Here is a 27,798-nt window from a genome sequence, read left to right on the forward strand (position 1 = left end):
TATTTCTATCAGTTTTGCACCACATTTTCCTAGTTTGCATATGAGAATGTCATGGGGGTGTATGAGTCAAAAGCCTTTACTAAAATCAAGATATATCACATCTACAGCTTCCCCTCCCAACCAGTAAGCCAGTAACCCTATCAAAAAAAGAAATTGGGTTGGTTTGGCATGACTTGTTCTTGACACATCCATATTGACTATTCCTTATAACCCTATTATCCTCTACGTGCATACAAATTGATTGTTTAGTAATTTTTCCAGTATCTTCCCAGGTGTGAAAGTCAAGCTGACTGGTCTCTAATTTCCTCGGGTCTTCTTTGTTCCCCTTTTTAAAGATAGGTACTATGTTTTTTTTCTCCTCCAGTCTTCTTCTCCAGTCACCCTGGCACTCCGATCACGAGGCATATTATAACCAAGTGGCGGATGATGTCGAATTTGGCTTAGTCAGGGGCAACTTGAAGCCAACATTCTGCACAATTCGCAACCTCAGCGGTCAAGAGGTAGTCACTACAAACGACAGCCAAGGCCATCCGTGTAAATCAGATGATGACATTCTCTCATACTGGGTGAAACATTATCACAATGTCCTGAACCATTCTCCAGCTGCTGCTTGTTCAGAGCTGGATGATCTGGCAGTCACTGCGGTTCCAGATCCAGACATTTGTACTGATGCACCAACATTGGATGAAGTGAAGTGGGCCATTTCTAAACTGAAAAATGGATGCGCAGCTGGTGCTGAAGGCATCCCCTCAGAGCTGCTAAAATGTGCTATTGATCCTGTAGCACAATCACTTTTGGTCACCTGTCGTCTGGTGTGGAGAACTGGAACCCTGCCAACCTCCTGGAAAGATGGTATTGTGATCTCCCTCTCTATAAGGGCAAGGGACCACACACTGAATGTAAAAGCTACAGGCCGATCACCCTGTTCTCTGTTCCAGGGAAGGTATTTGTGCATATTTTGCTGGCACGCCTGGAGCCTTTGCTACGTCGGAAGCATTGTCCCCAACAGTCAGGCTTTACAAGGAACAGGTCCACATTAGATGCCATTTTGGCCCTTCGCTTGTTGTTGGAGGTACATTGTGAGTTCAGGAAGCCCCTGCACATAGCCTATGTTGATCTTAAGGTTGCATTTGATTCAGTAGACTGTGTTGCATTATGGAAGGCCTTAAAGGGCGTAGGTCTCCCTAATACTCAGCTGGACTTGATTAGAGAGCTGCATAATGGTACTACTGCCCGTGTTCATCTGGGGAACTGGATGTCAGTGCCTTAAATGAGTATCTGGTGTTAGGCAGGGATGCATTTTGGCCCCTGCACTTTTTTGTCGGGCAATGGATTTTGTAATGCAACATTCCGTCCGATCCATAGGCATTGAGATCGGTGATCTCTCACTCACAGACCTTGACTACGCTGATGACATTGTTCTTTTACTACAGGGCCTCGACAGGTTTCGTGAGGCATTCCAGCATATGAGGAGGAGTCAGCTAAGATTGGTCTCCATGGTCTTCATGGTCAAAGACAAACTGCAAAATCTAGGACAAGGTCCACCTGTGACTCCAATCTCTTTGAACAACGAAACTGTCGAATCAGTTTCCAGCTTTTGCTATCTGGGTTCTATACTTACCAGCTCCTTCAATTCTCACATGGAGGTTCTCCGTTGGATTAGCATCGCTGCATCTGCCATGGGTCGTTTACAACAGATGTGGAATCATCATCATCGTAGTATGACAACCAAGTTCTGGATTTATTCGAGCTGTATCCTTCTCATACAGTTGTACAGCTGTGAAACATGGACACTATGCTGCTCAGACTGGACAAAGCTGGAGGCTTTCCACACAAAATGCCAACATCGTATATTGGGCATAAAGTAGAATGACTTCATTTGTAATGCAGATGTTTATGGTCGCTTGGGTGTACAGATTACTGGGGCCATTGTACACAGGCAGCACCTTACATTTTTCTGACATGTTGCAAGGATGCCACAAGACATTCCCGCGAACGCTGTTCTCTGGATGGCACATAACATTCGGGATAAAATTCCACCAACCGAAGGGTGGAGGCAGCCCAGAGGCAGACCCCCTATTACATGAGTTCATCAAGTCTGTTCCGATGTTGGACTCTCAGACCGTCAAGCCTTTGCGATTGCACAAGAATGGACCAAATGGCGAATGAGCGCTATGGCTGTCTGTCTGGCTAAGCCTTGAAGAAGTAGTAGTAGTCTTCTGGGATGTCACCCATCACCATGAGTTCTGAAAGATATGATAATGGTTCCAACATTGTTTCAGCTAATTCCTTAGATACCTAAGATGCATTTCATCAGGTCCTGCCGACATGAATACATCTAACATTCCTAAATATTCTTTAACCTGTTTTTTCCCTATTTTGGATTGTGTTCTTTTCCCCTTGTTAATATTAATTGTATTAAGTATCTGGTCACCATTAACCTTTTTAATGCGTATTTTACTTCAAGAAGGCAGAGGTGTTTAGTGAAGACTGATGTTGTCCATTATTAGCTCTCCTTCCTCGCTAAGTAGAAGACCTATGCTTTCCTTCATATTTCTCTTATTCCTAATGTATTTATAGAACCTCATCTTATTTGCTTTTTATGTTCCTTGCTAGGTGTAACTCATTTTGTGCCTTAGCCTTTCTGATTTTGTCCCTACATGCTTGTGCTATTCTTTTGTACTCATCCCAGCAATCTGTCCATGCTTCCAGTTTCTGTAGGATTATAATAATTTTCAGGTCATTGAAGAGCTCTGGATGGGGCCATATTGACCTCTTACTATTCTTCCTATCTTTTCATCACATTGGAATAGTTTGCTATTGTGCCTTTAATATTGTCCCTTGGAGAAACTGCCAGCACTCCCTGAACTCCTTTTCCCTTATGTTTTCTTCCCATGGACTTTACCTATTAGTTCTCTGAGTTTGTTAAAGTCTGCTTTTTTGAAGTCTATTATCCTTATTCTGCTGCTCTCACTCTATCTGTTCTTTAGAATCCTAAAATCATCATTTCATGATGATTTTCACCCAAATGCCTTCCACCTTCAGATTCCCTATCAATTCCTCCCTGTTAGTCAGAATCCAGTCTAAAATGACTGTCCATCTAGTTACTTCCTCCACCTTCTGAAACCAAAAATTGTCCTTAAAACATTCCAAGAACTTATTGGACATACTGTATTTTGCTATATTACTTTTCAATGCAGGATATAATTACCAGTAGTGGAAATATCATATATTAAACTGATGTATGCTTGATCTTAGGATATGTCTACACTAGGAGCACTTTATTACTTTAGAAATATTGTCATACTCTACCAGCAAAGCACTGCTAGTGTGGAAGCAGCAATACCAGCACGAATGCATTTGTACCAGTATAGTAAAACCATGCCCTATGAATGAAACAAGCTATTCCAATAAAAGCCCAACTTTACCAATATAATTGTGTTTGTGCTAGAGACTTCTGCCAGCACAGCTATGGCATTCAGGGGTCACAACTCTTCACACCACTGACTGACGTATCAATGCCGGGAAAAGTTTGTACTATGGACATAACGTTAGTCAAAAGGCCACAAAAATATGTAAAAAATTGAAGTACAAATGCAGTGACTAAATTCTGCCCTTTTAAAGATCTATGGGCTAAATTAATACCTATGTAACTCAATAGTGAATTTTGCCCCTTGAGCCCAACTTGAAAACGTTGGGTCATATGTATCTCTCAATCTATGGGAGCTGCATATACAGTCTGAGGGTCAATATTAGGGTTGTCTAGCTGATCTCTATGCAGAGCTTGGAAACAGCCAGTATGCACCCATACACTATAAGTGGCGCTTTTTAAAAACTACTGTAATGTTTTTTAGAATTTCAGATTTTGGGGGCTTTTTTTAAAAGCAAGTCCCAAGCTGTTAAGGGAAACTGGGACTGGGCATTGAGATTGGGGAAGCCTAGGACTGCCTGGGAAAGGAGATGGGGACTGGGAGCCGTGGGGACAAGGGGCAACTGAGATCAGATGATGGTCTCAGGAAGGAGACAGTGACTGGCAGAAGAAGGGAGTGGAGGATGAGGGGAGACAGATCTGACATTGAGCTGGGATGCGGGGTGAGAACTGCACCTGGCAGGGCAAAGAGTCAAGACAAAAAGCAAGAGATGCAGTGTGGGAAGACTGAGATTAGATGAGGAGTCTGGTACTGAAAGTCAGTGTGGATGGAAAACATGGGGAAGAAAAAGATGACTAGAAGGCACCATGGTGGATGGGGACCCATGAGAGAGGAAACTGGGACAGGCTGGGCATGATGTCTGGGGACCACATGAGGGAAACTGTGAATGGCTGGACAGGGAGATAGAGCCACTGGAAGAAGACGGAGTGATTGGGGTGGGGTGGAGGAGATTAGAACAAGAGCTGGTTGGGGACTTTTCAACAATATTTTTTTTGTTGGGAAATGACAGTTTGTTGAAATTGCAACTTCTTGTGGGAACATACCAGTTTCAATGAAACATCTGGCCACTGGTCAAGAGAGAGACCAACCCCAGAACTGATCAAGTGGCAGAGGTCTGGATTTAGAAGTTCCAATCCTGTTGATGAACTGTGTGGGTGTCGATATGATACCATGTAATGGAATTTGTTTTCAGTTTGCTTTTTTTAAAAAAACCTAAGAAATTACACACACAACCTACATTATTCTGGTTGCAAAGTCAAGCATTCAAATGTTGAAATGTCAGAACTAAGATTGCCTGTGCAACCTTAATTTGACACCCTGGTGTAAGTGCATTGTGATAAACTCTTTAGTTACATTAATGAAAAGAACATTATTAAAGTTGCAAAGTCAAACACTCAAAGTTAGGAAATGCCAGAATTAAGGCATTACAATGGAAATAATAGTAAAAAATCAAATGTCCCTTTCACCATTTATTTATACTGCTTGTTTACTTTCTGTACTGCATTCAGTCCAGACAATGAAGCTAGACTGGTGAGTTTAATTTTCGAATTTTCATGTATTAGCCCAAAGCTGCTTCAATATTTTGTTTACAGACCTGCAGAGGCATGTTGAAATGATAATATTTTAAAACAACTAGTTTGCATTGTAAAACAAAAAAAAATCTAAACTTGTGGGGGGGAAATTCTGTTCTTGTTAAGTTCTGTAAATCTCCAGTCTCAATCTATTTATAAATATAAAAAAGCACAACAATAAAGCTTAATTTTGTAACCTAAATCTTAGTTCCGTATCCATTTAAGTATTTGTTTACACTTCTGTGTGCCTTTGTAGGCATTTATAAAGCACTCAGCAACATGGTATCCTACACTTCTTGAAGGCCTGAGGCTCTAAGAATCAATGTATTGATTATACTGGTCTGGAAGTGTAGCTGTCTACATTTCTGACAAATATTATATTCTTCATTTCATGGCTCAGATTTGCAATACTATGTGGGAGAACATAGCAGAATGTAAATTGTTTATACAAAATGAGAGCTGGGCTTACAGCACTGCATGGCATATGGTAAACTTCTCATAGGTGGCATGCCCCTGCCAGAAAGGTGGCACATGAGATGCCTCTCTCTTCACTAAAAGGAACATCATATGCTATAAAATACTCCAACCTCTACAGTAAAATATTTCCATCCTATTTACCTAACAAATATGTATGAGGTCTCCAACATATTTTATTTGAGATCATACATTTAAAATTAAGACTATTTTATCTGTTACAAATGAAAACTAAACATATGCATTAGTTGTAATCATTGATTCCTAGATCTAAAAGTCTCCAGGGAATGTCACAAATTCACATGAAGTCTCAGCAGTGCTAGGTTTTTTATTTGGATCAGATTTAGCTGAATGATGTGGCTCGAGACACATTTCTTTTCCGGATACCCATATGAGGAGAATCAAGAACAGTTCTTCCTTCCAAAGCAAATTACAATTTGCTTACTCAGCTTGTCAGTGTAAAGTCTGAAAGGAGATACAACTACATTAAGGGATGTTATAAACAGGAACGTGGTCAATTATTTTCAGTAGTCAGTCAGGAAAGAATAAAACATTATGCGTTTAAAGCAGCAGTATGGACATTTAGGAGAAATACTAGGGGAAATCTTATAACTATAAGAATACTCCAAGTAACAGTACAAGCTACCAAGGAAAGATTGTTGGAGTCTCCTATGCTACAAAATGCTGTTAAAGAGTAGATTTGACACCCATGGTTTATGTATTACCTTTTACCAGTAGCACTGCTTATATGCAAGCCAACTACAAATATATGGAAAGGCAGAGTCCTTGCCGTGAAGTACTACCTGAAAAGATAATGAAGAAATAGAACAAAAGTAGGAGAAAGGAGTATATCATCCAAGTAATGTGGTCAAGGTGATTGGAGGATCAGGAATAATTTAGGGATGACTGAAATCAGTCCTGACACAACGCTTGAAGATTCACTAGAGGACTCAGGGCTTATCTACTTGGTGAGTTACTGCACAGTAAGCCTGACTGTGAATCTGCAGCATACAAACTTGCCATATAGTAACTCATTATGTGGACAAGCCCTTGCTAAAGGACCCCTCTCACCTAAATGGTTTACATGGCTAGAAGAAGCTGGAATTTCTAGTAATGCAAAGGATAGGTTTATAAAATCATGACTGGTGTGGCGAAAGTAAATAAGGAAGTGTTGTTTACTTCTTCTCATAGCACAAGAACTAGGGGTCACCAAATGAAATTAATAGGCAGCAGCTTTAAAACAAAAGGAATTTTTTTTCACACAATGCACGGTCATCCTTTGGAACTCTTTGCCAGGGGATGTTGTGAAGACCAAGACTATAACAGGGTTCAAAAAAGAACTAGGTAAGTTCATAGAATATAGGTCCATCAGGATGGACAGGGATGGTGTCCCTAGGCTCTGTTTGCCAGAGATGGGAATGGGCGACAGGGGATGAATCACTTGATGTTTACCTGTTCTGTTCATTCCCTCTATGGCACCTGGCACTGGCCACTGTCGGCAGATAGGATACTGGGCGAGATGGATCGTTGGTCTGATCCAGTAGGGCCATTCTTAGGTTCTTAAGTTTTTGATTCACATAGGGTTTCTGACCCAAATCGTAATGTTTTTAAGAAGTAGAATATAAGAATGCTACCTAAGCATTGCATAATACTGATTGAGTTTTTCATTGTGGAGCTGATGTTTCTAAGGATGTTCGATGTTCATCCTAATCTAAATAATCCTGAAATACAGATAAATAGAAAAAGAATCAGCACCACTAAATGCTCTATCTGTGGGCCCCAAACAGCCCAGAAATTCAAGAGCAGGGATGGTTGTTACTGTTTGGATTGAACAAGTTGTCACTTGGTTAACAAGATTGGTCTATTACTCATTCCCTCAGAAAGGTTCTGCTTGACCTCAAACTGACCTTCATATAGACAAGCTGAAGGAAACCGTTTAGTAACTGAGAGCAATACAGAAACTCATCCAAAAACATAGTGGTAAGATCCATGTTTGCTGAAGCAAGCTGCCCTCTAGATTTTTACTGCAGTGTGTACGCCTTTCAGTGCACTGTGACACTAAACATATCTCCTTAAAATAATTTAGAAAACATAGACACATTTCACACTACAGCTCTTAGCAAATTAGTTTTAAGGAATCAAACCATTAGCAGTTGGATTTTCTGGAACTGTTCAAATAAGAAGGTTTCTTGTTCTTCGTCTGGCTGGGGAGAAACCAGAATTTTGTCATCAGAACATTTCACATCTTCGAGCACTGACTGCTCCCAAGGACAAGTAGTAACTGAATAATAACATTTTCTGCTTGACTTGGTGCCTGTATAGAACATATTTCACTCTCCAGTAACCTGTTGAACCAGGAGAGAGGGGAAAGGGAGGTACTGATTCCCATACTATCTGTGCAAGTTTGGCTCACACCCCTTTGGAGCAATTGCGTAGTTTGATGATAGAATGATAAGGGGATTTGTGATCTTCATTCAAATACATTTTTTCTAAATAACTATGTAAAAATTAAAGTAGCAGCTTCAAATTCGTAGTATGTTGCCTGACATTAAAAAATAATTAACTCTTGTAAAATAGACCAATTTGGGACTAAAATGATCATTTATTTATAAAACACCCCCTCCCTGCTCAACAGGGCATTCTGAGCACTACACAAACAATTACAGACAATATTAGAAACCTCATCAAATATGCACCATAAAGATAAACAAAATATTAAAAAGCCAAACACAGTGGTATAATTAAAAAAGAGTTTGGAAGGGATGTGAATGCAATGCAGAAGCCAGGGCTTTCTAACAGGTCCAAAATATAATCCTTCCATTTTTTTTAATTATTTGAATACACACAGCAATTTGATTATCAAAGTGTGCAGGGTTTTCTGGTTTATTATTTTTTAAATTTGATTATACTTAAAAGTACTTCTCTAGAATTCCAGGATACCCAGACACTTCTGCACAAAAATGCCTATGCAAGTTCTTCAGTCTCTGTCAGTTGTGGAAATTTTATTACTCTCCCAGTGACCATTGCTTCTCTGTTGTTGTTGTCTTTCATGTTTTAGTTTTCATTTATTTTCAAGTGAATTGAATGCCCCCATTGACAACTTGGAAGAGTGAAGTCCTCTGTTGATGTACAGAACAGACATAGCATGGGCATCAGCAATGCCAGCTTCCACACTGCCTCTGCCAATTTACACCTGGCCTGGCCTGAAAGGAATCCCCTTTGGATTAGATGATAGCTCAGTCTCCAGGCCCTGTAAGCCCTTGTCATCCATATCTAGAGTGCCAAATAGCCGAGACTGTTGCTGAGATTTTTCAAAGGAGCCTAACGGAGTTAGGCTCTGAAGTAGGACTGAAATCCAGTGGAAGTTGCACACCAAAACTCCCAGTGATAGTGTCTGTTTAGAAGTGGTAGGGTTTTGTTGTTTTCTGTGATGCAGATGCTTGACCTGAAGGGACTGAATTGAGCCTATCAACTCATTTCAATGTGTCCCCTGAACATATGATGGTAATGATGCTAATGACTTCGGACAGAGTTGAGCAAATTCTCTGGATGTGAAAAGCTGCATAGCCCATTACTAATTTGCTGAATAGAGCTTGTCAAAAATTACAATTACTTTTTGCAGGATATTTCAAAAGATTTTTTTTTTAATTCCCTGTAAGAATTCTTCAGTTTTTGAAAGTGTAAGCTGAATTCTACAGATTTTTTTTTCAATTTCTGGTTTATTAATGAAAAACTGGAAACTTTTCTGCTAAAATTGTTGGTTTTGATCAAAAAGTCGTATTTCACCAGAACGTTTTTTGATGAAGACATTCTGACCAGCTCTACTCCTGAGCCATGAAGTTTGTCCTGAATAGAGTTGGTTGAAAATTTTCCAGTGGAACAGTTTTTTCATTGGAAAATGATGTTTCATCAAAATCTAAACTTTCCAAGGGAATATGTTAATTTACATGAAATTACATTTTGGAAAAAAATTTGAAAAAAAGCATTTTGCTTTTTCATTTTGAAATGACTGTTTCCACATTCTATATTGTATTATACATCAATTATAATATAATAAAATGTCAAAATCAAAATGAATCAACAGTTATTTTCTAAAAATTTATTCCAATGGAAATTTCAAAAGTTTTTGTCTTTTAATTCTGATTCCGAACAAAAACAAATTTTGAAATGTTGGAATTCCCCATGCAATGGAAATTCTGAGTTTCAGCCAGTTCTGAAAAAGAGCTGCAGAAGGCTCAGAATTTGCTTCATATACTAGTCTATAACTACAGGACTGAATTGTTAATTATAGCTTAACTGAAAAGAGGTACATGGAGATCAATGTAATGTTTTTTCACAGTAAGGTATAGTAAAAATCTATGCAATTTAAGTTATCAGTCATGTGTGTTTGACACCTATTACTGTAAAGCAAATTGATCTTCCTCTCCCATTTCTTTAGCATTTTGTATTGCTGAGAGTCATGAGAATTGTAATGTATCAGAAGCAGCTCAATAATGCCTAATGATCTCTATTTGTTTTGCGCTAGTTTTCCAGATCAAGACATTCGCAGAACTGCAGTCCAACAAATGGAAAATCTGTCAAATGATGAATTGTTAGAATACCTCCCACAGCTGGTTCAGGTAACGAAAAAATGGATAGCCAAGGAAGTTCTCTAGCCAGATCAATGACTTCATTAAATACTTTTAATTCTTTCAGTTTGATTGATGCATTAGTGGAAGAATAAGCAAGAAAGTCAGATCAGCTGATGCAATGATTGAGTTAACTACAGGGGTGAACTATAGATCGTGCTCAACTCAAGAGAATGTGGTTTGCTTCTTGGCATTACTGATTGGATTTTTGTGTCCTGCAAACAGGCCTTTCCTCTGGGGGGGGGGGGGGGGGGGAGGGAATATAGCATCTGAAAAAAAAAGAAAAGAAAAGGAGTTACGACTAATAGCAGACACCATCAAATCAAAGGCTGGTAGTGGCATGGCTACTCTGCAAGAAAAGTATTGTTTGGCATCACAATGAGTTATTTACTTTTAGATATCTATGCAAAGTAGCCAAATACAATTGATTTAAGGATGGGGGAAAGATGCCGCCAATGTGGACTGAAGAGAGCGATTTGCAGGTTGAATAATCTTTCATTATATACACTGTCTTTCTTCATAAATGATCCCAAAACACTTCATAAGCTGTAGGACAGAATGTCCCAACTGTTTTCTCAAGAGTTTGCAACCATGGCTCAGTAGATATTTTCTTGGGGTCCAGGAAGAGATGACTGTCCCCAAAACATTGTCCTTCCTCCATGCAATCTTTTATAAATGCCTCTCCTCCTGCTCCTATGGGGTCAGTTTATGTTGGGGTGTGTGCTTGTGGGAGGGCGTGGACGAGGGAAACCCAGGAAGGAGCCACTTTCAATGGCATGTAATAATTAAAAAGAACAGGAGTACTTGTGGCACCTTAGAGACTAACAAATTTATTTGAGCATAAGCTTTCGTGGGCTACAGCCCACTTCATCGGATGCATAGAATGGAACATATAGTTATATGCTGGGCAGCGTGGGGAGAGCAGCTGGCTCTGGCCAGGTGTCGTGGCTGTGAGCTCCTGCTGCTAGTAAGGGAGCGGCGGGGCTGGGTAAGGGAGCGGGGAGTGTTGGGGGGCAGTCAGGGAGGAGGGGGCGGTTGGATGGGGCGGAGGTTCTGGGGGTGGTGGTCAGGGGATGGGGAACAGGGAGGGTTGGGAGTGGGAGTCCTGGGGGGCTGGTCAGGGAGCAGGGGGGGTTGGATAAAGGGGTGGGATCCCAGGGGGCAGTTAGGGATGGGGGGTTCCGGGAGGGGGTGGTCAGGGGATGAGGAGCAGAAGGAGGTTGGATAAGGGATTGGAGTCCCGGGGGGCTGTTCTGGGTTGGAGGTTCTGAGGGGGACAGTCAGGGGGCGGGAAGTGGGAGGGGGCGGACTTGTCTATGCCCACTGCGTTTTTGGGAATGTTCTGCTTCTTTTGGGTTATCACATTTAAAATACATACATAAATCAATAAAACCTTTGTCATGCCATTTTTGTTTTAAAGAGAACGCAACAGAAACAGCATGTAAGTGAATGTGGTTTCTATGTCTGTTAAGGTGATCAAGTTTGAGTGGAGTCTTGAAAGCCCTCTTGTGAAACTTCTGCTATGCCGCTCTCTGCAGAGCATCCAAGTAACTCATCAACTTTACTGGTAAGATCATCTAATATATCAGATTATCAATTTCATTGATTGTTATAGTGAGCTTTGTCCATTATGTTTACAGCACATTCTCGCTATGTTCAAGATCAAGTCAATTGGGAAAATAGTTTTACTTTCCTGATAATCATTTCAGCACTGGGTATGAGTGAACCAACTTAAATAAAAGAACCACCTACCTGATCCTGCATCCAGGCCTTTAACATGGGTTTTATTCTTAAATCTTTAGTTCACTTTCCACAATCTTGAACTTTCTAGTTTCAGACAGAAATGGTAGTACTGAAATATTGCCAAAAAATATTTCCAAGCACACTGAGAGCAGGACATATTGGCTGTTTCATGAAGGAACCTGCTCTTCAGAGCTTACCAACCAGACCTCAAAAATTCAAACTTTTGGATGCATATCAAAGGCAAATCGCTGAACACTTTCCCATTACTAGTCATCATACATTATTGAAGGCTGGGTCCTAAAAGTTCACACTACATAGAGAAATCTTTATGCTTCATATACTCTCCTACCTTTTTCCTGCATGTTGACTAGATTTTCAAAGTGAAAAACTGGGAGCCAGGATTTTTGCATCCTGGGTAGGATTGAGTCCATCCAGCCTCAGAACCTGCCAACCTACCCAAACCACTAGGCTCAGAAAAATCCCTCCCAAATGACCACGGGACCAGCAAGAGCCAGCCTTTGCTTGAAACTCTCCTCCATCCTTTCTCCAATTCACTTGATTGTTCCTTCTCCAGGATCAGAGATCTGTCATCTCTCCATGGAACATCAGGTAGTGACCCGTAGAACACAGTTTGAGAACCTCTGCCATAGCGACGTAACAGTATCTGTTGCAGAGCCAACAGCTGTTGCATTATTGACTGAGGCTTAGCTTTACCAGCCCCAATACCAACTAGCTCTGTTTGGTGGTATTGTAGTAACCCCAAACCTGCCAGCCAGAACATGAATCCTTGTGTTTTATATACGGTAATGGAGAAGGGGAAAGAATTCTGTATTAAGCATTAACTAGGTAGGGGATTTTTGACTAATTTCCCACTAAGCTGATCTGTAACCATGCAACTTGCTCACTTGTGTAGTAGTGTGAGGGCTTCTATCCTCTGTTGTGGGCAGCCACTGGAAGGTGACATTATCATACATGTACAGGTCTGACATGCCATCCAGTAGAGGGCAAATATATATGAACAGACAGCCAATCATAGTATCTGGGATATCTGTCTTCGGGGCATGGTTAGGCCTTTGCCCTGGAGGAGGTTCTCATATATAGGCCAATCTGATAAGTTATGTGGCTGTGGCGGGGGAGAGAGGAGGGGGAAGAGTTGCTGTAAGTGATGGTGTACATTACAGAGACTAATAATAGTGTTTTAGAACCAGTTACTAGGTTACGAGCTGGAAGTAACCATAGCTTGATATCTTCTAATGTACTGTCTGAAGTTAAATGTTTGTATTAATCTATGTGCATATAATAAGGAACAGGGTGTCCAACTGTTCTTATTGATTATGGAGATGTAATACATCATAATGTGACTGCAGCTGTCTTTTGCTGGCTAGATATTCTGTGTAAAAGCCATTGCAAGTTTATCTCATGTGGTAGTTTATCTCAGCCTCTGTTTGCCAGAAGCTGGGAATGAGCGACAGGGGGTGGATCACGTGGTGATTATCTGTTCTGTTCATTCCCTCTGGGGCACCTGGCACTGGCCACTGTCGAAAGACCGGGTACTGGGCTACATGGACCTTTGGTCTGACCCAGTAGGGTCATTCTTATGTAATGATTATTCTACATGCTAGATTTGTCAGTTCAGTGGTTTCTAATTAAAAGGATGGCCTTTCCATCAGCTCTGCAAATCCTGGTATCTGAAAGTCAAGCTGGGTTCTTTTTGCCTGCACAGTAATTCCATTGAATTACATGCCTCCAGACAAAGACTATACAGCTGAAATGTAATAATTCTGTTGATGATGTGCAAGACAGAGAATCTAGATCTTTCTCACAGCTGTATGAGCTCAGCAAGTACTAATAGGAATAAAAGATGGTGAACAAGAAGATAGGGATAAGAATACAGAGAGATGATCTGTCAAATAAGGAGATGCCTTTTTTATGTAGTCACCTTTCTGATCATACATGCAGTTTAACTGAGACTTTTGCCATTGCATCTTATAACTTAGCTACACTGGAGGGAAGTTTATTTAAATAATGATATACAATGAATCCGTAAGTTGGCCCAATAAATCGACGGCAGCTCTGGAGGTCTGGATTTCTACATTGACAAGGCTCCCAAGCACAGTGAGGCATATCATCAGCTGGTGTAAATTGTCATAGCTCCACTGAAGTCAGCAGAGCTATAATATTTTATACCAGCTGATGATCTTCTCCAGTATAGCCTTGCTACTGAATTTTCACTTTGTAATGTAGATCTATGAAGTGCCTTTTCTGTCCCTGTCTTCTGCAAACTTTTTGTACACAACCAAATCATCTTCAACTCTTACATAATCTGCAGGAGATAATCTTCCTTATGTGCAGCAGCAGCTACTCCATCCATGATAATGGTGCAGTGCAGAATCCCTCTCTGGAAGAATTGAGTTCTATGTAGTCGGATTTATAATGAAGAAAAACTAAACAAAAACCAAAGCAAATTGAAGATTTTTGTATTATCGTGGTTCTCCCTGTATTCCAACTAGTAGCAGCAGCCTGTTCATGTCATGAAACAATTTGATTGCTTCTCAAGGACTTTTTACCTCGCTCTGTGTGCTAGTAATTAGAGATATCATCAACCACTAAGAGTAAAGGCTTTAAATGTTTTGATTATCCTGTCATGTGCTGATTGCAGATGTGAGGTGCAGTTCACCATGAGCCTTTAAGTTTCATATTTGAAAGATTCACATGAGTCTGTGGTAACTTCTCATAAGTAGTAAGCCCTGAGTTGCCATTTATCTAATATTAACTGTTGTGTCCAAGGATGACACATGCCACTGTAAAAATATCCTCGGAGCTAAAACATGATATGCAACTTCCTAATCAAGGAGGGGGGATTCTTAACCAACTTTTAAAATTAAAATAAAGTTAGTATACTTATTCAAGTAACCAAAAAAAGAGGCTTACATTTTGCTTTATGCTGTTACAGTACCAAAATGTAGATTCTCTAGTGATATTGTGGACTGATTAATTTGCAATAAAGTCTCACCACTTTGCAATACATAGAAGTGCCTTCCTCTATGGATGTGGTATCTTTTTAGAGTGGGGTTTCCATCTCTCTGAAACATCTGGTACTTGCAATTGTCAGAGACAGAATGCTGCACTGGAGTGATCATTTGTCTGCTAATTCTCATTTTTCTGTCTTAATGGAGATCTAAAAACAGACAACTGCATAAAATCAATTCAGAGTCTACACTGGCTGCTGTCAGGGTGCACTATGATGAATGCCCCAGTGTTGAAAAGTCTTTTGGTGATGGAGATTACCACTTGCCAAAGAGGTCCTCCATAAGCCAGTATTGCCCCAAAAGTGGGCAATGCTTGCTGAACTTGGCAGGGCTTCAGGTTCATTTATCTAGTAGAAATTAAAAATTCACCCATTAAGTTAAGAGGTTCTCCGATTGTCTACATGCAACAGGCAGAGTTGGAAGTGCAATGTTACTGAGCATTTGAGATTTTTCAGCTTTCCCATTTAGCAGCTTAGTAACACTAATCAAAGTGTATGTGCCCCAGCATGTGACCTGCTGAAAACCTTACTCCTTGCTTCCCCAACCGCTACCCCTTCTGCATAAATCACACCAATTGCACCTGCTTTTCCTCCATTCTGGACACATTGGTGGAGATGTTCATTCTGCTTCATATGAAGGAAATGTCCTACTTCCATTTTCACTAGTAAAATATGACATTTTACATTACTATAAAATATTTCTCTTCTAGAATGAAAAACTATGAGTAGTTTTCCAGGTAATACATTTTGTGCAGAATGTTATGCTTTGTATTAATAATGGCTTTTCTCTCCTTTGCAAATGAATTCCAGTCCCACTAAAAGTAATTAAAAACAAAGTTATTCTTCCATTTATCTCTACATTTTAAAGAAAATAGATAATATCTTATTGTCTAAATGTTTAATTCTGGCTCTTTGAGCTGATTTCCAAATTAGCAATCAAGTAATGTCTTAGAAGCAAGTACTGGTAAAAACAAACTTTATGAGCAAGATATCTATCTTTTATTATAATAATTGGCATTCTACTGTTAAATATTTCAATATAGTTTACAATACACTCTTCCAGAATATTTTTTTATCAAGGGAGATTTTAAGAAAACCCAGAAATCCAGTGATGCTTTTTCATGACCCAAGTGGAGAATTCAACTGAACAAACCTTCCATGTTTCACAAATCTCTTCCAAGTCCAAACACTTGTTCCCACAGCTGGGTCACTGGTAATGCTACTAAGTTCTTTAAATGGCAAATTAAACAAAACATCGCTCAGTCATATGGCTTTTTTAACAACAGTTGAGCTGCGAAAAATAAAATTGACATTATTTCCCTGCACCTCCCCTCCGCAAGGTAAGACGATGAGGCTGCCCAATTATAATGGGCCAACTCATCATCTGTTAATATTAATGCTGGAGAGTAAACCACTGGACTTTTTTTTTCCATAAAAGTGAATTATCAGCTTATCTGACCATTTTAAAAAAAAGTTCTGGAATAATAATTGGCAAAAGGTGACAAATGTGCCAACACTTTGCTGCCATGTTGGTTTTAAGATTATTGGGCCAAGTGCTCAGCTGGTGTAAATCACTATAGCTCAGTTGACTGTGCCATGCCAGCTTATACTGGCTGTGGGGCCTTAACCCCACCAGTTGGAATGAGGGGGTAATTTGCTCTACCTCCACCACTTTTTCTAACAATGAATAATTATTTTGCCCACTTTTTTTCAGGAACGAGGTCATGAATGTTGTCAGTTACCACCCCCCTAAATATTTAAACTTCTCACTTCTCTATTTTAAAGGAATCCTTTTCATGGAGCATAAAAATTGCCCTTGAGTAGAGGCACTGTCCAGATGCTACTTACTTACATAAACCCTATTTTGAGGGCTTAAGGCTTGTCTACATGGGGACCCTGAGGAAAATTAATCTGAATTAATTCAAGGTGTGAATCTAAAGTGGATTAATTAAACTGCATTAAAACCCTGGGTGGACAGTTTCAGAATTAAAGTGACCTTAATTGTGGTTCGCTTAGTTCCCTTGGATGGAGGAAAGGCCAGGCCAAATGTGAATGAGTGGCATTGTGATTTGGCCCCTGCGGTCTCAGTGCCGTTCAGATTTAACCCAGTCATCCCTGGGTCATGAGCAGGAGGCGGTGAGGGACAGCTGGGCCAAATGTGAGTAAGTCATGTTGTGACCTGATGCATAGGATTGCAACACCACTTGAATTTTGCTTGGCTGCCCTTCTGTCATGACAGAAGAACGGCTGGACCAAAGTTCCAGTTCCAATCAGGGGCTGGAGGATGGGGGACTGGGCCCTCTGGGAACAAACGCCTCATTTCCCCCCAATTCAGTATGATCAAATACTTTTCCTGCATGAAATGAAACTGTCACACAGTGCATGCCTTATTCATTTAACCTTTAGCTACACAGTAAAAGATGAAAAAAATCCATGTCTATTGATTCCCTTGCATTAACCTCCTGAGATTGATTTCCATGCATTAAATTTGGAAGTAATACTTATAGTTTCTTCACCAGTACTTTAAGCTATAATTTAAAGTCATTATTGAATAAAGGAGTAGATTGATAAGATTTAAGATTCTATGGATTTTACCCTTGTTAGAGAAGAATTGAAATTCTAGCTTCTCTGTAGGACATAGGCAATTTACTTCTCCAATGCCTCTGCATGAAACTTCATCATAAAAGGAATTCATTTACTGTTAAACAACTTTACAAATTCTGCTTGGACACCATCTGGGTCCAGACTTTTTCCTCACTTCAGTTCAGAAACCTATATCCAAATTCTTGCTTTCTCAATGTGGCTGATTCAAAAGAAAAAAATCTTGGAGAATTCTTATTAAAAATCAGCAGATGGGATTCAGATTTCAAAATCAGCCTTAGCCATTTCTGCCAAATATAAGACTTTACAAGGTTCTCAATTCTCTCTTCCATTATCATTAAGTTCCAAGTGGTCGTGACCATGCACCAGATTGACAGCTGTGAAGCTTCATGCTTGCCACCGATTTCTACAATGTCTTGTTCTTCTGTCAACTGTAACTGTCTCTGCATCAAAAATCAAACTCTTACTGATTAAAAAGGTATTGTAACAAGTGTATGAAGTGAGGGCCCCGGGGCATCCTTGCCCCATCCAACATCTTTTGAACTTTCTTTGTGGTTTGAGGCTTATTTACTAGTATGAGTCTCTGGGAGGCAAGACCAATGGAGTGAGCTGTGCTGTCTCTTGGAGCTGTGGTGGGAAGAGCAGATGCTTGGTTAGCTCCTGCAGGGTGCAAGAAGCAGAGTGGTCCATAGCAACTTCCTCTAAGAGCAGAAAGAAGCTGAGTGATCCCTGATAGACCCTGCTGCCTCCAGAAAATTATTCTCTTTATATTCCTGCGACTCTTACGTGTGTCATTTTCACACAGGACTTTTATCCAGCTTGCACTCAGCACTTTGCATTTGGAGGCTTTATCTACTCTTTTGTCTAGCAACCTGCTGATCAGTTTCCTACTTGTAAGGAGCATCTTTGCTTGTGTCTGTTTTCACAGGTGGCAATTGTACCATACCATTGCAGTAGTTGGCTGGGTCAGCATGTGGCTAGAAACATGTTTCTACAGGTCGTTGCTTTCCACAGTGGAATTGAATATTTGGAAGAAATGTTGTAGCCACTAGGGTTATGTCTACACTACAAAGAAAAACCTGGGGCTGACCCTTGCCAGCTGACTCAGGTCCCCAGGCCTCAGGCTGCGGAGCTGTTGAATTGCAGTGTAGACTTCTGGGCAGCCTGAACACTGGGACCCTCCTATCTTGGGCTCCAAGCCCAGAAGTCTACACTGCAATTAAACAGCCCCTTAACCCGAGCCCCATGAGCCCAATTCAGCTGGCACAGGCCAGACATTGGGTGTCTAATTGCAGTGTATACATACCCTAAGATCGGTGACTGTTACTTGGAGGTAAGCTATAAGAACAGGTTTCATTGTAGTGGAATATTATGAATGTTCTTGTATTCTTAGAGCAAAGAAAGAAAAGTCCTCCTGGAGGCTGAATGTACTTTTGTGGCTTATTATCTATCCTGAATTTTATTTCACGTAATCAGATAAGTTGTTGAAACTTTATAGAATTTTCTGGCTTGTAACATTCTTCAACTAGACAGTGACTCTGTGTCATGAAAAGAGGAGAGTGTCACCATTCTCTTGCATGTACCCACTAGCTAGAGGCACAGCAAAAGAGGAATTTGGGGTGCAATCCTGCCTCAGTGAAGCCAAAGGGAATATAATAGCACCTCAGAGTTACAAACACCAGAGTTACAACCTGACCAATCAACCACACACCTCATTTGGAACTGGAAGTATGCAATCAGGCAGCAACAGAGACCAAAAAAAATAAAATAAAATATAAAAGCAAATACTGTACAGTACTGTTAAATGTAAACTACTAAAAAAATAAAGGGAAAGCATCATTTTTCTTCTGCATAGTAAAGTTTCAAAGCTGTATTAAGTCCATGTTCAGCTGTAAACTTTTGAAATAATCACCATAATGTTTTGTTCAGAGTTACAAACACTTTGGAGTTACGACCTACCACTATTTCCGAAGTGTTCGTAACTCTGAGGTTCTACTGTAATACCATTGACTTCAGCGGGGTTAGAATTTTGCCCTCTGCCTCCAGTTTTATATTAAGGAAATTTCTGTTGTGGAAGGAAAGAGAGGTATATCTAAGACTTTACCAAAGTGTAACAGAGCCTTGTGGAACAGAATCAGTAGGAAGTTTTTTAAGACTGTTGGCTAAATTCTCTAGCAGCAGGGAAGCTGGCCCTCAATTCTTTACTTTTCAAAATCATTAGCTTGCCGTTTAATTCATATCTTCAAATTTGGGATGAAATACATGATAGATTGCTTCATATTTTGTCAAGGGAAATATATTTTTCACTGTCACTTAATATTGATCTACACTCATCATATTTTAATTCCAGTATCCTCAGGAAGGAATAAATCAAGCAGAGTCATGGTTCTGTAATGTCCCAAAACTATTTAAACACTAAGCACACCTTTCCCACTCACATTCTCCCTCCCACAAACTCTCCCACACAGGAAATCAAAGGCTGCCAAGTGTGCTAATTTTTAGCCAACTTTTAAGTATCCTCTCTGTAAGAGGCAGAGGCAGCCTGAGCCATAGAACCTTTATTTTGCATTAATTAAATTTATATTAATGACCCCAATCCAGCATTGCACTTAAACATGTACCTAACCTTAAGCATGGGACTAGTCCCTTAAAATTATGCATGTGCTTTGTTGGATTAGGGCCAGTATAAGACATGTACCAAAAAGACAGTATTGGACTCTAGATCCAGGTTAGGTTTAGGCTGAAATTCACCTTCAGGGTCTAATCAAAATTATGGCTCAAGTTCAGGGTTGGATTTGATGGTGCCAAAATCTAATGAGCCAGTCTTGTAAGACATCAGATTCATCTGAACTGGGAATCCTTGAAGTAACCCTCTTCCTGATTTGGATGTGACCCAGAACCAAAATTTTAGGGTCAAGTTCAGATCCAGATCAAAGCATTTGAATGTGAACCTCTCAACCACTATCACCTCTTAATTTGGATTTCGTTATGGTTGATCTCTAATTGTATTCGCAATAATGCCATTAGCCCACTGTTGTTTTGAGGCAGTAATCAGATTACCTCATCGTGAATCTGCTTCTCATTATTATCCACTCAGTTTGGATTATTGCCTTGGAAAATAGAGGGATAATTATATTATTACTTAATTTATGGGTTATCAATCTTCTCAGACTCCTGTTTTACTAAGAGTAAACATCAACCAAAACAAAGACATTTACTGTGAATGTAAAAGAGCCGGACACCTTCTGAGTGCTCCGTCATGGCCAGAGGTTACTCTGCCTCTGTTTCCCCATGTCAGAGATTTTTTAAACAATATCCACACCTCCAGTCCAAAGATAACTGAAACACCTCTTTCTGGGGGTCCAATTTATTCTGCCCAATGGATACACATTGGCTCACCAAGCCCCATCCCCAGTTCAGTCTCTCTCTCTCCCTTAGATAGGGAATCCCCAGCCCTCGTTCCTGGATCTGGATATTCAGTGTCTCTCTCTACTTTATTAGGGAGTCACCCAGCCATCCTTCCCAGATCTGGGTTCCAGCTTTACCTAGCTGGAGTCTTTCCCCAGCCTGTAGTCTTTGCCACAGCTTCCTGAACTACCCCCTCACTCCTCTATCTTCCTGCTGTACTTATAGGGGACACCTGCCCTCCATCAGGCCCCCTCAAAGTTGTTAATGAGGGAGAGGTGAGCTGGAGCCACCCATAGCCTCTTTCATTCAGTCAGGCACATCTGCATCTGCCCCCGTGTGTCCCTGCACTCCCCATCCCCATGTGTCCGTGCACTCCCTTCCCCTGTCCCCATGTATCCCTGCACTCCCTGTTCCCATGTGTCCATGCACCCCCCTCCCCATGTGATCCTGCACCCCCACTCAGCCACCCCTGTCCCTGTGTCCCTGCATCCCACTCCCATTCAGCCCCCACCCCACTCTGCCCCCCCCACTACCCTTCTTAACCCCAGTCTGTGACACACACACACCCCCAGCAGCCCCATGTGTCCCATGCTGTCTATCCACCCATATCCTGTGCCTTCTGACCTAGCACCACGAGAAGGTGTGAGGAGCACAGCCTGTTCTCTTCCCTATCCATAGCTGGGGCTGCTCCTGCCCGGGAGTAGCCGCTCTTTGTTTTGGCACCAAAGCAGCTTCTGGTGGGTGAATGGCATAACTGCAGCACCTCTCTGGAAGAGATTTTTCTGCAGAGAGAAAAAAAATTCTGCTCTGGACATGAATTCTGTGTGTGCGCTGTGGTTCAGAGTTCCCCCAGGAGTACTGCATGGCTGTATCTATGGATTGATAACAGGATATAGAACATTTCACCTTTAAGTGAAGGGTTTGAGTCCAGCATATGTTGACAGCAACTGACAGTAATTACCAACTAACCAACTGGCCTCTGTGTAATAAATTGATGCTCTTGGTCTGCTTCCATATAAAAAAAATATCAATATAGTTGGAATTAACCAGCAGGCTTACTGGGACTCTCAGCAGAGAATTGAAGGACTGAAGGGCCTCCTTCACCCCCTAGAGATGGTCCTTCAAAGTCTAGTTTGAGGCATATAATTGAGTATTCCACAGCAGCATAAAATAACTTGTACTACTCTTGTCTATACTGTTCCATGAGTGGAGGACTAAGGACCTGATCCAAAGCTCTTCGAAGTCAGTGGAAGACTTTCCAGTGACTTCACTGGACTTTGAATGGAGGCTTTAGTTTCTGGAGCTCAAAGTGTGACAATTTTACCAACATTTAATTCACTTTTTTAATTTAAAGAGTTTTGAACAGAACATTCATTGACCCAAGAACAAACTTTTACAGGTACTGCATTCTTCTCTTTTCAAATTAAACTATTCCCATGGGGGAAAAGCCCAACTTTATATCTTCTTGAAAGCTAAGTTTGAACAGGAAAAAAATTGATACAATATCACAAAGAAACAGTAACAAAAATAAAATACTAACCGTAAAAAGGTCCCAAAAAACCCAAGATATTTTGACAAAGACACCTTCAAAATCCCATGTTGACATCTTTATTTCTAATTTTTTTTAATTTTAATTTAATAGTTCCTGCTTTTGTGCCATTAATTCCAGGTTTGGCACACAGATTGTATCAGTTGTGATTGTCAAATAATGTGTGTGTCTTAGGCCCAAAGAAAATGTCACACTGTAGTCTATTAAAATCTACTAGTAGGTTGCCTCCTGGAAACCTAAAATCTATGGTAAATCAAACTATTTTCTATGGTATGTAATGATTGATCATTATAGCTCCAAGAATGCTGTCGTGCAGACAAATATAATGAGTGGGGTAACAATTCTTTTACTTAAGAAGCAAATGGTTGTATGGTTACTATGGTTCTTTGTGCTAAAGAATGTCTGCTAACTCAGGGCTGGACTCAAAGGGATACTTTTATGGCTTTGCTTTCTCGTAGATTTAGTGTGTTGTTTTGAAAGTGAAAAGTGTTTTTAAATTGATGTAAAAGGAAAACAAAACTAATAATAGATGGTTTTAATGTATCTTCACAGATGTTATTTCAAACTAACTGTGAACTAGTCACCAACATGCATGGCCCTAGCAGTGTGATTTTAAATTGTATGTAGAGCTCATAATGATGCCTATACATAAGGTTGTACAAACATTTCCAGTGAAAGGGGTTATTTTCATTTACATGTAACTTTGCCATTTTTTATCTATCTAGCTAAAATATAAAAGTTTTTAGTCAGTCCAGGAGATTTTTTTTTTCTGGAAAAGTTTGCATCAAAAGAGTTGAAGCTTTTCAAGAATGAAAGAGGGAAATTCACTTTTTCCTCTAAAAATCATAACTTTTTAAAAGAGCTCTGTACATCAGTGGTAAAGAGTCCCTGAGTTAGAGAGCGATCTTGTGGTGATGTAGTCAACACTGATTGTAATTTTGTCAAAAAATTAAATAAAGTATTTTGTGTATGCACATTGGCTCCTAACCGTCTATGAACATTCTGTTGGCTCTGTGAATTCTTGCATAGTTCAGGAGAGTTTGTGAGTAGTGCTGTGTCTTTCTACAATTAGGGAAAATGTGAGAGGAAGAAGGTAGGGTTCCAAGCACTCCTCCTTGTGCGTGATATGAGGAAGTGTGAATGGAATAAAGCCCAGGCTTTTGTTTCATTGATAAAAATGTATTGCACATTACAAAGTGTTCTGTTGTGGCTGAGCACATTGTTGAACATGATGGAAATTCTTTATTTCTTCATTTTACTATTTTTTTTAAATGTAGGAAATGCCATACCAAAACCAGAATTAAGAGTGTTAACGTTACAAAGTGAAGCACTCAAAAGTCAGGAAGTGACAAACGTTATCACTGGGAGTTTATGTAATAAAAGACTATGCCATAATACATACCCACAAGGGGACAGAATTAAAGTTCAGAATTTAACCTTTAAAATGATCTGAAAAGAAATATTTTAAAAATTGGGCTTATGTGTGTGTATTTACTGCTTTGTGGTATATAAAGTAATTCTGGAGAGATGGTTTTCAAAATATTGTTTTTTCTGTTTTTTGTTTTTGACATTATGAATATTGGGAATGGCAAATCTACTTTTTCCATGGTTTTGCTGGAAGAGCTTGTAATAGTTTCAAGACATACCTATTATAAGTTCTGATACCTTAACTGAATAGATGGGGCATTAATATTTTGCATTAAGAACATCAAAAGAGTCAAAGTTAATTTAACTTATTCTTTGTTCTAACTTATTCTTCGGTGTCACTGGTGGTCAGTACTTACGTCTCTGATACTGGGATTTCAGTGTGGATTGATTAGCTGATTCACTGTGTGGAACAGCTCTGAGAGCCAGGATTTTTCAACTGTGATGGCAGAAGAGTAATGGGTTCTCCCAGCTTCTGTTGTTGTGGTGGCAGAGTTCAGTAGAAAGTCTTGGTGCTTTTGGGAGATGGTTTCAGAGAGGGGTTTGTGCAATCATCATTCTAGTCTTCCTCCTACACACTACTGACATAGTTTGTGAGTGAACAGAACCATGGAGATGTTCTGGGTCACTGTGGGGGAAAAGGGTCAGCATAAGTCCAGGATATCAGTGACAATCGTGAGTAAATGATCACACCATTTGCCTGCTCATCTGCACTTTGGCCTTGCTGAGGCGTGGTTTGCCCATTTGGGGGCCAACTGAAAACATTATGGCTTCAAAAGTTTGTATGGGCAACCAGGTTTGTTTCTTTGGTTCCCTGGTAAATTGGAGGGAAGCCACCGCTGTTTCAAAATCCTACTAACATACCTTTTTAAAAGCTAGAAATATATTATATACTTAGTTAATATTTCCTGTGCCCACGCGCTCTATTCCTTTAGTAGACCGAGATCCACATCACTGAAGCCACCATCAACTGACGTGCTAATTGTTAGCCTCCTCAGAGAAAACACAAGGACTAAGTCTCCCCTCTAACTGCTGGAGGGAAGCCTTTCCAAGAAAGGGCTCAAGTATACAGGCAAGGCAGCGGAGAGGCCATGTTGTACCTGCTGTGCGGATAAATAGAGTTCTCCGGGGAAGTAAATCCAGCATCCTTCACCAGTGCATTTTTAACAAGGGGAGGTGCAATGGTTCTGTAAACTTCCTAAGAATCTGTCACTTAGGCATATTTAAAATGTCACTGTGTAGCCCGATTCTGTACAGGCAGATCAGTGAACTGGGTAACTACAGGGTTTATCTGCACTAATGCCTCTGATTCTGTAAATACTTTAACCAGCCAGGCAGAAAACAAAGTACAGTAAAATCCCCTGCACTAAAATAAAATAAAAAAAAAAGCTGAGGTACTTTCACAATCACATATCCCTATTGGAACATAAATGAATAGTTTGCTTGAGGTGAAAAGCCATGGCTTATATATAAGTGGATCATCATATATATAAATGGGGTCATCCCTACTTCCCAAACTAAGCTTTCCCCTCTCATCTCCTCCAGTAAATGAGTTAATGAGTTAAAATCCCAGGAGATAAATGGCGACTCGTAGTATTTTGCTGTAAACAATAAAGGGGCCTCGACATTTCCCTCAATAAAATCCTGTTTTATGTTTCCTATGCTCCATTTGTCTAGCTTATGTTGCAGGGCTTATATCCAAGCAGATAAAAATCTTTCTTCTGTTCGCATAAGTGCTTATTTTATATGTTTGGCTTTCCTCAGCACTTGTTCATGGTCTCTGTCATCCAGTGGAGTTGTAATAAAAGTTCCCTTGAGGCATCCTTCCCCTCCATTCCCATCCCACTGCTTCCTCACATGGATGTAGTAGTATTTTTACATTCACACACACATTTATGTTTCTGTGTGTGTGCATGGACACAATGTAGATGATCTTTTAACCTTTATGATGCTGGCTTATTCCCTGGTGTTTAACTTTTTGAAAACTGGTAAGTTCCTAAAATACTTACTAGTGAGTAAATAGGGGGCATGCTATGCTGCAAGAAAAGTGTTTATGTGCAGCTGAGAGATGGGGCTGAATTGGGATAGTCTACACTGGCTCCATCTCTCCTCAGTCAGCACTCTCAACATTCCCACCTCCCTTGCTGCTGGATCCTGCCTCCATTTTTAGGCCAGGAAGATGAGGAGAAGAGTGTTTTTGTGGTTACTGAGAGAGAGCTTGGAGAGGGATAGTTCCCTACCTTGTTTGTTAGAGGAGAGACTGCTGAGAATATGGGATGAAGGAAGAGGTAAGTAGCACAGCGAGGATCATAGCCCTTCAGAATTAATTGAAACCAAACATGAATTTCAGATATGAACATAAGAAAGGCCATACTGGGTCAGACCAAAGGTCCAACTAGCCTAGTATCCTGTCTTCGGACAGTGGCCAATGCCAAGTGCCCCAGAGGGAATGAACAGAACACGTAATCATCAAGTGATCCATGCCCTGTCGCCCATTCCCAGCTTCTGTCAAACGGAGGCTAGGGACACCATCCCTGTCCGTCCTGGCTAATAGTCCTTGAGGGACCTATCTTCCAAGAATTTATCTAGTTAATTTTTGAGCCCTGTTATAGACTTGGCCTTCACAACATCTTCTGACAGAGGATTGACTGTGCGTTGTGTGAAGAAATATTTCCTTTTGTTTGTTTTAAACCTGCTGCCTATTAATTTCATTTGATGGCCTCTAGTTCTTGTGTTCTGAGGAGTAAATAACACTTCCTCATTTACTTTCTCCATACCAGTCATGATTTTATAGCCTTATACCATATCCCCCTTCAGTCATCTCTTTTTCCAAGCTGAAAAGTTCCAGTCTCATTAATCTCTCCCCGTATGGAAGCTGTTCCATAACCTTAATCATTTTGTTGCCCTTTTCTGAACCTTTTCCAATTCCAAAATATCTTTTTTGAGATGGGGTGACCATCTCTGCACTCAGTATTCAAGATGTGGGCATACCATGGATTTATACAGAGGCAATATGATATTTTCTGTCTTATTATCTATCTCTTTCTTAATGATTCCCAAAATTCTGTTCACTTTTTTGACTGCCACTGCACATTGAGTGGATGTTTTCAGAGAACTATCCACAATGACTCCAAGATCTCTTTCTTGAGAGGTAACAGCTAATTTGGTCCCCATCTTTTTATATGTATAGCTGGGATTATGCTTTCCAATGTGCATTACTTTGAATTTATTGACATTGATTTTCATCTGCCATTTTGTTGCCCAGTCACCCAGTTTTGTGAGATACTTGTAACTCTTCACAATCAGCTTTGGATTTAACTATCTTGAGTAGTTTTGTATCATCACATGGGTGCAAATTTCCCCACAGAACTTGGAAACTTGATACCATCTCCAGATGAAAGGTACTTTCAGGTTTAGACCCTTGAGTGTCACTATTTCCTGGAAATAGTGCTGACTTCACTGGATCACTTCTGGATTATCATCAATAAAGCAATTGCATATGCCACTACATGCTCCTTTGTGCATCCTTGTTCCTGCAAGTGTAATCACACTTCACTTCTCTCTGTCAGTCCGATTTACTAATTCCAGAAGAAGTGTCCATGATTTTCCCTCTCAAATAAGGAATTAGGGAGCTTCTGTGTTATCACTTCAAACCAACAAATATTCTGAAAACTCCTTGACTGAGCTGCTCTTCTCCGACTGTTGTGGATGCCTTGAAAAGAGCTGGAAGATGGAGAGCTGAAGTGCGACAGATTTAAAAAGGTTCTTTATTCAGTTGGGGCTTATTTTTGTGTGTGACGAATGTGGAGGGGAATGTATTCAAAGCACTGGCAGGGGCATGACTTAAAGTGGATCACTTCGTAACCTGTGCCAAAACAAGCTATGGATGAACTGGTTTAGATAAAGTAGGTAAAAGATCAGGTGAATTCCTATTCACCCA

General features: G+C 40.3%; 1 protein-coding gene across 3 annotated transcripts in view; it reads left to right on the forward strand.

The window, feature by feature from the left end:
* PIK3C2G (phosphatidylinositol-4-phosphate 3-kinase catalytic subunit type 2 gamma) overlaps nucleotides 1-27,798 on the forward strand; it is a 293,772-nt gene that overhangs the window by 109,560 nt on the left and 156,414 nt on the right. For all 3 annotated transcript variants that reach the window (XM_054036231.1, XM_054036253.1, XM_054036242.1), the window contains exons 17-18: nucleotides 10,002-10,095; nucleotides 11,577-11,671. In XM_054036231.1, coding sequence (XP_053892206.1) covers nucleotides 10,002-10,095; nucleotides 11,577-11,671 — 189 coding nt within the window. The remainder of the gene's footprint in view (nucleotides 1-10,001; nucleotides 10,096-11,576; nucleotides 11,672-27,798) is intronic.

This window comes from Malaclemys terrapin, chromosome 1 (assembly GCF_027887155.1).
Source record: "Malaclemys terrapin pileata isolate rMalTer1 chromosome 1, rMalTer1.hap1, whole genome shotgun sequence".
NCBI classification, from domain to species: Eukaryota; Metazoa; Chordata; order Testudines; family Emydidae; genus Malaclemys; species Malaclemys terrapin.